The 15,457-nt window shown below is 42.1% G+C and overlaps 1 protein-coding gene across 1 annotated transcript in view; it reads right to left on the bottom strand.

The window, feature by feature from the left end:
• doc2b (double C2-like domains, beta) overlaps positions 1-12,447 on the bottom strand; it is a 238,613-nt gene extending 226,166 nt beyond the window's left edge. Inside the window, exon 1 of the mRNA XM_051937386.1 lies at positions 11,691-12,447. Within this exon, the coding sequence (XP_051793346.1) occupies positions 11,691-12,033 (343 nt within the window). The 5' untranslated portion in view covers positions 12,034-12,447. The remainder of the gene's footprint in view (positions 1-11,690) is intronic.
• Positions 12,448-15,457: the final 3,010 nt, after the last annotated feature.

Below are 15,457 nucleotides of genomic sequence, written 5' to 3'. Positions count from 1 at the left end.
TAGAGTCGTCAATTAACCTCAGCATATTTTTGGACTGTGGGAGGAAGCCGGAGTACCCGGAGAAAACCCACACATGCACAGGGAGAACATGCAAACTCCATGCAGAAAGATCCCAGGCCCACCCCGGGATTTGAACCAGGGATCTTCTTGCTGCAAGGCGAAAGTGCTAACCACCAGCACAGATTAAAGAACTAACACATACTAACCAATAAAGTCAAAGTGCTTTCTAAAAAAAATGTGATTAATATTACAAAGTAACCTGACTAATTTATGCTACCATGATAATTAAAGCAAAGTTAGAATAGCTAACAAATTGGCAAAACATGGAACAGCACATATTAGAAGTCTTGATTCTGTCCAGTTGATGAATTTAAATTCTCCTTTTTGCTCTGCTTGGGTCTCCAACATCTACTTAATAAAAATCTATCTATTAAGCCTTTGGAGGTTTTGTGTTTTTCACCAGCTAGTTGCTAACTTCCTGGAAATGGCTTCCTGCTGCTGCTACTAGAAATAAAACTGACTCAGGTTCTGTAATACAGCGGATAAATGAGGGTTTCATATCTGCAGTGGCTCATTCTACAGCCGAACCAACCTTTGTCTGAGCTGCAATTTTGCAATCCCAGTAACTTCTAACATGAGAGAGTTAAAACAAGACTAAGCCACTGCTCCACATTGTCCTTTGATGGAACCATAATGGCTTCTCATTGAGACTATAATGTAAATTTGATCATCAAGCACTCCAGACAAATTTTGCCCTGAACTGAAAATAACAGTCAGAAGTAACAACTTGAAAGCTTTGAACTTTAATCCTCAGACATCCCAACTGTGGCCTCATTAAACTGCACAATCAGACCCGAAGATACTGAAGAGACTAAAGGCTAAAAAAATCCAACCGAACTCTCTGCGGACCGAGCGCACACTCGATAAAGTAACGGTTAAGTTTGTTAAGTTTTTGATTCATCGCCGCGTGTGGGCAGAGATGTGATCAGACTCTGGGATTAAATTTTGGCAAATGGAGCGAGTCTACTGTTGCTCGGTGAGTGGGGAGATGAAGCACTCTGCCACTCTGGGATTTAAAAAAAAAAAAAAACAACAGGTGGATTCTGTATTTTACCAGCAATATTTAGACACACTCTCTCAACATGTGCATGCAAAGTGTGACAAACCGAAGCCAAACAACATTTCTCCCCACATGATGATGACAGCCCCAGACGCCAAATGGATCTGTGTAATAGCTGGCATTATCATTACATAATGTGCTTAGCGGGATGAAGCGGAGGGGAGCAGAGGCAAGAGTTTGGATCTGATGAAGCCGAGCTGCAGCTAACTTAAAACACTCAGTGGTTCCTGTAGAGAGACAGCGCCAATAATAATAACCCATAATGTGACCGGGCTGACAATCTGGCCTGCTTTGTTAGTCACAGGAAAGCACGGGACACCACAGTGACTCATTACTACTGCATGACAGCTTGCAGATAGACTCTTAATAGGATTCTCCTGTGCCGGGTAGGGCAGCGCTGAACCCACTCTTTACATTGAACTGAGCATTATGAGGCTCAGGGGATGTTTTCAAGTGGATTGATGCAGGCCTCAATTTCACAGAGGTCTGGAAATGGCGTTTTTGTTTTTTGTTTTTTTCTCACGGAGAGGCAACAGATGGCTTCCTCGGCTGCCATCCTTAAAGGAATACGCTGAGTTTTTAGGAGATTATCCTGCTGGTCAGATACCCAAAGCATTTCCACGTTACTGCTAAACTGCTTGCTAAGTAGCAGGTGTTTCCCACTCGAAGACGCATTGTTAGTGTGTTTGGAAAAATGCTTCTGTGACTCTACAGCCTGCTAAGTGGTTCCACCGAGTATCGTTGAGGATTTTAGTATCTATTCCTAACTTAGTCTCTGATTTAGCTGCAAGTCTTTTACTTATGTAACACAGAAAAGACAAAAAATGTTCTTCACTAAATGTAAATTGGTACGGTGCACAGGGAAATATTAAATTATTCGTCTCTCACACCTGCCATTTCTTTTCCTGGCATTATCAAGGTTTTGTGGATATGTGCTCTCGCTGGACCACCGAGGAGGTTCTGAAGGCTTAGAGAGAAAATTACTTTAGATTTAGCCTCATTGCTCAGGCTCCCGATTTGTTTTAGAAGCAATTTTAAAATGATTTTAATTAACTACGAGGCACGACATGGCAGAGCCCCAGAGTACTGCTGAACTTTCAAACAAGTTCAAGTCAGACTAAATCCTGTGGAAAGCCCTGAATCCTGAGCACTGCTGAATTAACCTGAATAGTTTGAAGTTCCGCTACACACTTTGGTTATTTCTTCATCACTTTTAGGTTGTGATGTAGCACCCCGGTCTCCCAGAATTTACATTTCCATATAGCGGAACTCAGTTTTCAATCATGTTTTGAGGGAATTGTATTTTCTGCTGGATTACATTCAAATCAACACATCTTTGTCATTCACTTCACTGTTTTACTGTTGTATGTTTTCAGTGAACCAATCATATATTAGCTAGGGCGGAATTCATAGAAAATGGAGGAAAAACTTCAAACATGTTGTGAAAGGGTGATATTTTGTAAAAAAAAAAAAAAAAAACTTAACCAAGTACTTCCAGTGCCGAACCTCAACTAAGTCGTTATCATTGGGGAAATTACAACCAAGCCTAACCATGTTGTTTTTGGGTCTAAATTTAACCAAACACTGAGCAAAAAACAAAAAATACACAAGTCAAAAATGAAACTTAAGAATAATGGTCAGATGCAAGAAGCAAGTCTTGGTCTCCTGGATGAATTTCTGCCTCCATCCTCGTCTTTTACTTTCTTAACCTTCAGGCTTCTGTCTTTTTCTATACAGGTTCAAAAATATGTTGAAATTACTCATCTTGCCAACCCTAAATGACATTGCAGTTTAGTTGTATAGGAGCCTAATTTTGTGAAGACAGGGTGGGATATAGTCTGTTAAACCTCTGAGCACATCCAGCTGTGATGTAGCATTAAGCTGTAGAGCAGAGGAACCACTAGATGGCAGCACAATCACGATGGCAACACTGGTGGTAGCTACTCCTTAAAATTCCACAAAATACTTCATGGTCATCCCAAAAGCCTTCTTAACTGTCCCAAAAACTAAACTTAAACCTTAGGAAGATACAGTTTTAGTAGTCTCAAATGACCATCGATTCAACTTCTTTCCAGCTGACACTCTTCTGCAATCTACGCTTAGATGTCCTGATTGTCTAAATTATCATCTGTGTTGCTTTAAAAGCTGTAAAAATCACTGCACAGAGGCCAGCGATTGCTATGATGCTAAATACTGAGTTAATGCAGATGGGCCACATCTGGCTGATAGGATTCTAGTAATAAGGTCAATGTAGTTCTGATATCAGTCCAGTGGTTTAGTCAGTGAATCCCCACCACAGTCTGACTTTTGTTCAATGTAACATTATTACAAAGAGCATCCAATTAAATTGTTATCCAGTGTATCAGTATTGGTGGATCTTTCAGGCAATAAGGAACAAAAAATGCACTAATAATGTAGAAACACTCTTTTCATGACATGAGAGAGAAGGGAATGTCCCACTCAGTATATATTTTGGTCAAAGTTCTTTAATAAAATATCCAAAAATAACAGCAAAGTTAAGAAATGTGCTTTAATATTCAGGATGAATACATTTGCATAGCTCACCAGAGTCGCCACTCACGATGATGCCATGTTTTTAAAGTTCTGCATAAGGCTGAAAACCGCACTGGAAAGTCTGTCTAAACCCTGTACTGTCCTTCATTGGTCAGTCACGCACAAGAATCAGTCAGTCACAACATGAAACCACTAACAGGTAAAGTGTATAATACTCATGTATGTGGATGTTACTTTGACATGTACGACCTACCAAGGTAAAACGAAGACCCTGACCAAAAATTGTTCAGGAAAGCAACAAAGAGCTCAAGCCTTTAAACTCCAAAGATCCTAAAAGATCCCACTGGACACACTTGATCCACAGAAGCTCCATCCTGTTACCCACAAAACCCAAAAGATCCAGGATGCTCATCAATGTCGCAAAACACCAGAGAACACCCCAGAGTCCTAGGTCCATACCCTGGGGCTCATCATGAGCCTCTGCATGTTTTTGGACTGTGGGAGGAAGCCGGAGTACCTGAAAAAACCCAAGTATGTGCAGGGAGAACATGTAAGCTCCATGTAGAAAGATCCAGGGCGCGAACCGGGGATCTTCTAGCTGTGAGGTGACAGTGCTAACCACTGTGTAAGAGCGCATTAGAAACACAATGTAGAGTGCTTTGTAGAACCTAGTTGACATTTAAAGGGGCTCTATATGTAGGTTATCAATATAGGAGATTGGAAAAAAGTCTCCATTATCTTTGTAGGTGGACGCATGACAGAAAAAGCAATAAAAAATGTCAGTGTACTGTATGATTATATGGAAGCGCATCAATATTTAACATGCACCATCTTTGAATAATTTATCATCTTAATTAAGATCCTAATAAACATTTTTTTTATGAGGAAACTCTCCTGGCTGCAGCTCCATAAAAAACACAGCTGCTGATTCCATTCACTTTCCCTGACGGATCACTATCCTTTCGTTTTCGACACTTCTGTCATGCTCCGGCTGCATCTCCTCTCACCAGATGACAACTACAAGCAAACACTGTAGCTCAACTCCTGTGCTGAGGAGACGGCAGCGCTGCCAGAGCAAAACATCTCGGGGGAGACCAGTGAGTGCATACATTAGTGGCTCCCTCTAACCCCCCAGCCGCCCTGCACCGGCCCTGTCAACACATACGGCTCCGAGGCTTATCTCTCAAAAACACAAGAGCCCGCTCTGTCATGTGGGTCACACCGGCTATTCCTCCCGACCGGCGAGGATGTGGCCTCTTCGTGGACGCGACAAACAATCATTAATTAATGTGGCACAGATCCGGATGACCGAACGGTTCTGGTTCCTCCCTCCCTCCTCGGCGGGGGAGCTGGGACACTCGGTGGGCGATGCACTTTTCCGCTTCAATTAAAATCAAGGTTGAGTCACAGAAAATCAGTGGAAATGTTGCTGTTATGCAGATTAGCCAGCAGGTTCTTTGCGAGGATTGAGATGTCCCCGTGTGATTTGGCTCAGGAGGGAGAACGCCGCCACGCTGCTCCCCCCTCCCCCCATCCACCCTCCAGAGGAAGCATGCAGATACTGGATCGAGTCCCGCAGGACCGCGAAGAGCCAATTTGGGGCAGCGCCGGTTCTTTTAGAGCACCAACAGGAAGCACAGAGTTCCTTTTCTCTTGAATTTTGCACCGCAACAGGGGTAAAAAGTTACAACTTTTTTCAAAGACAAACAAATTGAAATGAAAGCAGCTTTTTTCCCCATTTGGATCACAGCGGTGCTTGCTTCACCGCCAAGAGGGAGAAATTACTTCACCTCGGTGTGTGATTCATATGTATGAGTCCAGGAATTATCAGATCAGCTGCACAACAAACAATGATAAAATGCTACTAACCCTCCAAGATTAAATAAAGCTGGAAACACACACACACAAGGGAAGCTGATAAGAGAAGAAAGTTGTTAAAATTCCATTTTCTTTTCTTTAATTCTTATAAGCTTGTTGTCATCCAGTAGAAGCTGTTATGTCTGCCAGACTGATAGGATGTTCCTCGCTTTTATTGTGAGTTTTTATCAAATAGCCTTGGTTTCAGCTGTCCTTCAGCAAGTCTTTCAGCACTGCAAATTATAGCAGCAGCGTATCTTAAAGGAAAAACCCTTTCAACAGCAATCTGTGATGTTTGTTGTTGCATTCCAGGGCTTATTTGTCACCACATTTTAAATATCTTCAAGAAACCCCTTCTACTTTTAATAATATTCTTTTCCTTTGTCTGCTTCACAAGGTCTTGACGTCAGAAAGTGAATATCCAGCAAAGTATTTTCAAATGCCGTAGATGTTGAACTGAAAGAAATTGCGGAGGCTTTTGTTGCCAGCGAGGAACAAGTTGTTCCTAATCAAAGAAATGCATACAGACACAAAAGCTGTAATATGTCTTGTGGTTGCATTGTGTTTTTGGCCCGCTGAGGCGATTTCTTGCTGGATGCCTGTCAAGCTTCAGTGCAAAAAATGACAAGTCTGAAATGGCTAATCTGAGATCAAAACCTGATGATTGCTGTTGATGTTTGAGCAATTTCCAATATAAAACTGCGTTGCATCTGTGCCTGGAGTGTCCCAGCATGAGGTCATGTTTTTTTGCTAATGTCGCCACAGAAATAAGAATCGTACACAAACCCAAGCCAGGAACACCATATGCATGCATCACCTGCAGTGTTAAAGCCTTGAAGTGCTCATTTTTCTACATAAAGTACAGTAGGTCTTAATCATTGAGCCTGTGATTCCATTTCTTAAAGCACACTTGTGTGCTGCTGCAGTATTATGTTTATATGCATTATGTTTCTCCTTTCAAGCTCCCATGGCAGCAGCAGCAGCCTGGGATTATTGGGACATTGCATCAGACCCAAACAGCCACTTGTTATTCCTTTTTTAATTATATATTTTAGTGCCTACCTTCATTAGACAGTACTTGAGGCTGGTGACAAGCACACAGATGAGTCATACTTTGGATAACTCATCCAATACAGTTGACACTTTCTATGCTCCTTCCTTGTTTGGCTCTTCTTTTTTTTTCCTTTCTTGAAAGAGGAGTTGACATTGTAATTATCCTGCACCACTGATGACTCTTCAGGTGATTGCAAAATCATTAAGACAATGTTCGAGCAGATGTTTGTGTCTAATTGTCTTATTAGCAGGGAGGATGGAGAGGAGCCGGCGGTTTGACGTTTCCATAAACCTGTAGTGTGACTGATCCTCATGTTTGCGCACCAAATCCTCTTTAATAAACTTACAGGTACACACATGTGACACGGTGTGTCACCTGTTGCATGTAGCAAGCACTCGCCATTTCTCGCGTCCTTAACGGATTGGACGGCCACTGTTGTCGAGAAAATGCCACTTTAGAGATGGATTAAAACTAACATTCTATCCAGATGCTTTAACACTTTGAAACTGGCAGATGTAGCCCCTCCTGCTGGATTCCACTGTCACAGAGGTGTTTTCAGATGCTTTTAGAGGATCAGGCAAACACTTGGTTTGATGCACATTGAGCTTTTCAGCCCTCCCAATAACAACTTCTCCAGTAAGTGGCGTGTCAAAGCATCCACTCATAATAGCAGTCAATTCTAAATGGGCAGTGCTTTTCTGCCTTAACAGACAAAGAGTTGTACAACAAATAAATGGTTTCAGAGCTTGTCGTCAGAAGTCGTACAGTGATGCTGTACGTTTGATTGGACTTTATTTGACTGAGACACCCTGAGTTGTTTGTGTCACAGCAAAATCAAAGTGGATTTTTGCATCATACATGTAGCTAAATGTCAGTAAAGGAAGTCAGTGAACTTTTACTTCATAAACTGAGCAAAAGCATAAAAATACAGCATATAATGTCAACATATTAATATTTGTTGTTCTAGAATGGACGTTGTGAAACAATAAATGAAGGTGGAGGTGCTGGTTCCTCTATTTTTACCCATAAACCCTTCGATTGCTCACGTTAGCAGTAGCAGATTCACTTTACATTGCTATCTAAATCCAGAATGCAAATACATCTTTGCCAAGGCTGCAGTCAACCAAAGAAAATCTTGTGTGAATTTGTAACGACTCTCCAACCAATCAACTGGTTGTAGGGAAAACAAAAAACAATCTGCGTATTATCTCTAGATGAACTAAATCAGCTACAGTGTGCTAAGTGCACTCTACCTGTTCACCTAATTAGCCTAAATGAATTATAATTCAACAGGAAAGGGTGGCATTTACAGCATATTAAATAATTTCAACCTGATTATTTTATACTGAAATTGCAACAACAGCTATGTATACCTGCATATTCATATGTTTTCTGTTTTCTGAACAAAGAACTGAAAACAAACAAAAATATTAATTCTATCCAGGGACGTCCTGATCAAGGGTTTGTTGCTCCCTGTCAGTTTTGAATCATCTACCGATACCCAGGATCATTTTCTGAGAGAATACACACATCAAGTATTTCACTTGAGCCATAATACCTGATTTAAGAGCTGTATAATACTGTAGCAACCAGAGGAGGCAGGTATTCCGCATTTCAAGCACAAAATAATGGAGAGTTTAGCTAGTAAAGGAGCACAGAGACTTGTATAAAGCTTACTGACCTCAGGTCAGTGATTAAGTGTTAAATTAAGCTGGGTTAAAGTAGAACAGTGATTCTGTGTCACAGCCCAACATCTGATGTTGCTAATCACATTTCTCTGCAACAACAGACACAAAACAAAGAATTGCACATTGATTTGTGTAAATTGCTTTAAAATTCCCACTGTTGGCCCCGACCCCAATCTTAGGACCAGATATTCCATATGCTATCCATTATTTTTAACACAAGGTGATACCAACACACAGCATCTTTGCAACAGGTCATGAAACAACCACCGTATTGGAAAAGATAATGGACGGATGAAGAGCGAGGTGATGGAACAGAAATTAAAGGTCAGTAACGAGTCACACATCTGCAACAGACAGAGTTAATGAGGTTGTCGATCATTCACAATCATCATGTGGCAGATTATCTGTCATACCATGCAGTCTGAAAACGATTTCTCTGAAGAACATCTATGTGTGTCTGTGGAGATTCTCAGTCATCCAGGTCATGGTAATTGTAGGAGCTTCAGGCAGAAACGAGCTGTACGTCTCTTGCATGTTCTTTCAAGAATCTACAAGAGAAGTTAAGTTGATTTCAAAAACCTACAAGAGATGTCCAGTTGATATCTACTGAAGCTCTTACAACAAACGGTGTAGTTGTGTAGATTCTTAGTCATCCTGATAATGGCAATTGTAAGAGCTTTAGTACAGGGTGACCGAAAAGTTTGGAAACAAAGTTTAACTGCAGTGTCTATTTCAGTTGGGGGTGCATGAATTCACTCTTATTTTACCCATTTTTGTTTTACCATAATAAAATAACTTAAAAGCATAGTATTTGCCGAGTGCAATAACTCGGAAGAAAATTAATAGAACCATAAGGTACAGGTATGCTGGAGCATAACTTCAAAATGCAGGCCATCAGTGTCAGATTTCAAAACTCTTGATGGTAAAGTATCTGACAGTTTTAATTTTTTAAACATTGAAAAGTACTATGAGGCAACATTTACTGGCCAGTTTGAGGAACCTTCATAAGCATGAATGAAGATACATTCCAGAAGATACCAGTGTAACCAGGTGGTGGAAACGTTCACAACTTTGTATAAGAAACAAACATGAACATGTTGAAATATGTTTGTTTTACACTAATCTGATACTTTTCTGAATATATCTGTGGTACTGATTTATTGAAATAACATTATATTATTTGGATGATAGACTTTTCATTTGTTTCCAAACTTTGGGTCACCCTGTAGAAATCAGCTGGATTTCTCTTGCTGGTTCTTTCAAGAACCTACAAGAGAAGTCCAATTGGTTTCTACTGAAGACTCCTACGACAAGCGGCGTACGTCTGTGAAGATTCGCAATCATCCAAGTGGACTTCTCTTGTAGGTTCTTGAAAGAAGCTCCTATGACAAAAAATGTATGTCGGTGTATGATATCAGTTGGACTTCTCTTGTTGGTTCTTGAAACAACCTTCAAGAGATGTCTAGTTGATTTCTACTGAAGCTCCTACGACAAACGGTGTAGTTGTGGAGATTCTCAGTCATCCAGGTCATGGTAACTGTAGGAACTTCAGTAGAAACCAGCTGGACTTCTGTTGTAGGTTTTTGAAAGAACCTGCAATAGAAGTCCAGCTGGTTTCTACTGAAGCTCCTATGACAAACGGTGTAGTTGTGGAGATTTGAGGCTGACATACTAGCATCCAACAACCAGTTCTCCTCTTCATCTTGTCATCTATGGCATTATGTCATCAGAATAAAGCTGGATTTTGTAGTAACTGGTCAAAGGAGAGTCAAAGTACCGGTCACACTATCTGATCATTGTCCTTTAAAGCCACATCTGAGAACTGTGTTGATTAACTCGATGACTGAGACTTTGTTACCAGCTCAAAAACTTGGTGCACAGTTGGCTAAATTAGATCATAAAAAAGAATTAGGTGCATTCTGCATTTCTGTGTTTGTTCAGTGTAAATGCCTTGGAAAAAAAAAACTGTTAGACTGAAAACGTACGCAAATAGCTGCTAGAGGTACTCTATTAGTCTCAAAGAGACCACAAGTATCACTTTACAGTTGATAATATTAATTCCCACACACTCTTCACAATGAACCAACAGGAACGCTGTTGTGATTGTCAAAAACAAAAGAGCAAACGCCCTCTGAGAGTCATATCTCGGTGCAAAAGTCGATTCTCTCGTTAATGGAGGGCCGCTCTCACAAATTAGAAAAAGCATGTATGCACATCTCTTTTCTCTCCTCAGTGATGTCCTGGTTATAGAGGTCATAGAGCAACATCTGCCAAGCCAACCTGCCTCCTCTTGCTCTCTACCATCCCCCGCCCTGCCGGGCAGCTCCTGTCCAGTTCTGGATTAGAGCTGGCCTAAGCCCCCTCAGCATGCCGCTCTGCATGGATTAGTTCTCACAGAAGCTGCACTGCTGTCACACATTAACCTGCAATCACAAGTCTCTTGTGCAGAGGACACTTAAGGTATACCTCCAGTGAGAGCTGCAAGAGTCTGACACGATAACACACTCGGCCGAATGCTGAAACAGAAACACCTTCGCTGTGTTTCACTCAATCATCTGGCAGATCCGGAGGTTCGCTTTGGCAGAACAATTACTCAAGTTCTCAGCGCTGGTGCAGACTGTCATAATATCTTTCTATCAAGAGTGAAAATGGTTTTGCAGGATGTAGGAATCTTGTTCCGTCTCTGTGATTTGCAGTTGCTGCGCATTAATTTCCATTAATATTCAGCCACTCAAACCTGTCACACTAAAGCAGTGATATTTGGCAAAGGCTTACTGAGAGGAGGCTTCCTCCTGTGATGGAGACTGATATGGACACACAGACATCTTTATGATTTGAGAACTAACACACAAACAGTGGAAGTTGCCCGTCATGTCAGTGCAGAGTGTGGATGAGCTTACAGACGCACTCAGACTCCGCTGAGAGCAAAACTGCGACTAATTTGAGGCTTCATCAAGAAGCCATGAATCATTCGGTCCGGTGAGGAGACTAATCGACGGCACAGATCAAGCACCCCGTCGACACGAGGAAGATGAAAAATGCTCACATACAGTGGTTGAAAGACACATGCAGTCATAAAATCACACATATCCTCCTTTCAGCTGGACGATAGCTGAGGAGAAAGAAGAGGAAGAGGAGGGGGGAGCTGTATTCTTTGCAGCAGCAACAGTTGGCTGTCTGTCGACTGAGGCAAAGAGTTAGCTGCAGCACAGAGATACGCACAACACACATGCACGCGCACATACAGCAGGCGATCGGAGATAGAAAGAGATGGACGAGGGAGCCGAGAGAAGAAAAGGTGACAGATAAAGCCACAAAGCCACAAGGCTGGAGGGATGCCTGGCAACCGGTGGCAAAAAAAAAATGGAGATGCAGTAACAAGAGAGAGGGAGAACTAAAAGGGATAGACGCACGCACATGTAGACATGTTGGAAAACACCAAACAGTCATCACTCACTGGAGTCATCGGAGTCGTATCCCTCCACATCGGGCTCCTCGTCCCTCCTGACGGCCGGAGAGGAGGCGGCGGCTCCGGCACAAGCCCGGTCTGGGTTATCCTCATTTGGGCGGTCACTTTCAGCAGCGGTGGTGGCGGAGGCAGCAGCCGAGGAGGTGGAGAGGGCAGAGCGCAGGGGCCCGATGTGGCCCGCCTGGTGGGGCGCAGCAGGGGGGAGGCCCCGCGGGTAACGGGGAAAGTAGTCCGAGATCTGCTTGATAGGCTGGATGGGGCCAGGGCACACGTCAATGGCCATGTGCTCCTGGATGCTGATGGTGGGTTTCTCGCCTTTGCGTTGTGTCATGCATGCGGTCCAGCCCGGAGCCTACTCCCAAAACAAACAAAAAAAAGAAAAAAAAACTGAGAAAAGAAAAGAAAAAAAACCCGCCAAAGAATACAAACAAACCCTCGTCCTCCTGTTGCTCCTCTGGAAAAAAAAAGCAAAAAAAGCGGGTGTCGTCCTGGGTGGTGCTGCTGGGCGGACGGGTCCAGGTGCTGTGTGGATGTCACCACTCAGGTCTACATGGAGTTGTGAAGGCTGCTGCTGCTGCTGCTGCTGCTGCTTCGTCCTCAGACCCAGACCATGCTGTCTGAGCCTCTACTACCGACCCTCCCGCTCTCTCCTCTTCCTATACCGCCACACTCTGTCCACGTCTGTGCTGCCTATCTGGAAGAGAGAGAGAGCAGAGACAGTGGCGAGTGTGTGTGAGGGAGTGTGAGGCAGAGGGAAGGGATTAGAGAGGAAGGAGGGAGGGATCAGCTGATGTCACTGCCTAGCAACCCAGCGGTAAACAGGAACCGTCGGCTGAGGTGCTTAATTATGATATTAACCCCATCCATCTGCCGGTGGGAGGGAAGAGCCACAGAACTGCCAGACGTGAGTGTGTGGGTATGTTTGTGTGTACCTCTCCAGCTACAACAACCTGAACAATGAGGCATGAATTAATGCTTTTTGAACCGCTTCCAGGAGGAGCTGAAAATGAGCTCCTTCTCCACTTTTTCACTGCAAATATTCAACTCAGTTTTCTTAAATTTCAAAAGTTCAGGGGGGCCACTGATCCAGAATCTCCTCTCAGGCCCTAAAATTTCTACTGCCACCCCTGCTTGTTGCCTCTTTCCTGCCATCACACCTTGATATTAATTCCTCCCTCCCCTTGTGCACTAATTAACACATTTACCTTAATTCATTCTGTCATTCATGAACACTTGCCAGTTTAAACACGCAGCCCGTCTCTCACTTCCCGATGTAGGAGCGCTGATGTTACGACATGTTTCTTAATTGCTAACCATCTGTTGCACTTTTGCACGATTGTTTAATGTGCATGTTTCTACACGTCGCCATTGTGCGGGGATTTGCTTGACACTGTGACATAAGGATGTTATGGCTGCACACAGGGGGACTATTGAGTGGAAACTGCACCTGTTCTCTCGTTGTGCATCAGTATTACTAGACCCACATGCACATAAGAAAAAAAATCAATTAGCTTTATGACATCACATCACAGAAGTCCCTAAATTTGCAATTTGGTATCATCTGCAGCTGCCCAAGAACAAAAAAAAAAAACAAAAAAACAATCCTGCCGGCAGACATGAAAGACATGATGTCTTATGAAAAAAATAGCCGAAATTTCACCATTTATCCAGAGACAGAAAGTTAAAAAAAATTGAATCATCAGACTTTCAGCTTTTCTTTAATTAACCATGCTTGACGTGCAGTTCCATCTCCAAAAATTAACTAAATCTGAGCTTAAATGGTGATATTTCATCAAGATAGCTTTCTTCTGCACATCTCAATAATTGGCCCAAAATGAATCATTTGTACTTACTGGATTCTGTAAAAACTGAAAACTCTATGATTGTTGTCATGGTAGTGGTAAAATATCTGTACTCTGCAGGGTAAGGATTTCTTTTTTTAATTATTCGTAACAGCTGTGGGAACTTGGAAAGTGCTGTGAATGTCAGTTCCAAGTTTTTAGATTTTTTTGTCAAATAATTAATTTGACAAAAATTGTTGCCAAAGAGCAAAAAAAAAAAAAAAACGGAACCCGCACCAGCCAGCATGAAAGACACGTTGTCTTGTAAAAACATAGTCAAAATTACACCATTTATCAGAGATAGAAACTAAAAAGATCAGAGAGTATCAGCGATTTTCAGCTTTTCTTTTATTAATCATCTGTGACATGCAGTTCTGTCTACAAAAATAAACAAATGTGAGCTTAACATTGTGATATTTCATCAAAGTATCTCTCTTCTGCATGTCTCAATTAAAAAACTGGTCCAAAATAAATCATTTATAATAACTGGATCCTGTAAAACACTAAATATTCTGCGCTACTTGGTGTAACTGAGAGGCCATTAGTGTCTCAAGTTTATCCAACAATCACCTTACTAAAAATGTAAGATTTTTCGGTTGAATTGCAGGCAGTGTTTACAATGAGCACAGGTTTCCCCCCTTTTTTTCTAAAATAATTAAAGATAATCAGCTTTCATTTTTATGTTTATTGGCATATTTTGCGTCTTGATGCACATAAGGCACTTTTGAGTTCTCTCTCCTTCTCTTCATGGTTGTTCTGTTTCCACAGAGGTGCAGGACTTTATATCGCATTGAAAAATGAGCCCACAGTGAATGAACTACTTTGGGATCGGAGGGTTAATTCCACACATGCGACTCGCAATATATCAAACCTGACTTTTCCCCACAATCACACAAGCAGTCGCTCAACATTTGTCATATTACATAACAGAAAGTCACAGTTGCTCGGGAGAGGATTTCCCTGCAGATTTACTGACAACTCCAACCTCTCGCCCATTCACAAACACTCAACAGATGATGGAGCTCCCTCTTGTGTTTGCAGCAAACTACTGCTTTGTGCAACTCAGACTCAAAGGCTGGTATGTGGCTTTATCAGTTTCATAAGATAATTTGATACGAGGTGAAATTCAAGCATGTGCAGGTGGCGTTCTTTTCAGCTGTTTTCATTCATTATCTCCTCTGTTTGTCAGTGCAACACATCTTTTATAAAGCAGCAGAGGATGCTCAACTTCATCACCATGGAAAAGCTTTTACTCCTATAAATGTCTGCCTTTTTGAGAACAGGTGGCCTCAATTATGTCCTCCTCTACTAAAAGGCATGACGTCCCTGCAGGATACATACTGAGGATTTCCTGACTGTCTGAAGTGAAGAAGCAAATCCGATAAACAGCGATAATCAGGTCCAGCTTAATTTAACAAAACAGCCCAAAGACTCGAATAAAACTAAGTTAGACACAGTTTGAGGCCTTTCATCTTTTCTGCAGCCTTATTAATTTTCCCATCAGAAGTGTAATTGTGCAAATCCTTTGGTGGTTAATTGCAACTATCAAACAAAGAAGCAGATCCTTTGTCCACCTTTCAAAACATTCCATTATTTTTTGGACCGAGGGTGGGAGTGAGTTTGAAGATTAAGGGCTCGTGAGTGAGTACACACAAGCACAATGGAGGCTTTGGAGTGAAATAGTAAAACCGTGATTGTTTGTGAATAATGCATCGAGAGATAACAGTGTGGGACTCTGGGGTATTTAAAGTAGCCCTCTCTCAATCCCCAGCTACTCAGAGGCAATTATCTCCAAACAGGAGCGAGACAAGTCAGCAGTAAACACAAGTAGGGCACCAGGTAACCGTTTCAGAGGAAGACACAGAAACTGTGACAGAATGAAAACAACGCACGTCCCAAATCAAAACGGTTCTT

The sequence above is a fragment of the Acanthochromis polyacanthus genome, chromosome 17 (genome assembly GCF_021347895.1).
Source record: "Acanthochromis polyacanthus isolate Apoly-LR-REF ecotype Palm Island chromosome 17, KAUST_Apoly_ChrSc, whole genome shotgun sequence".
In the NCBI taxonomy this organism is placed as follows: Eukaryota; Metazoa; Chordata; class Actinopteri; family Pomacentridae; genus Acanthochromis; species Acanthochromis polyacanthus.
This window is presented reverse-complemented; position numbering and strand designations above follow the sequence as displayed.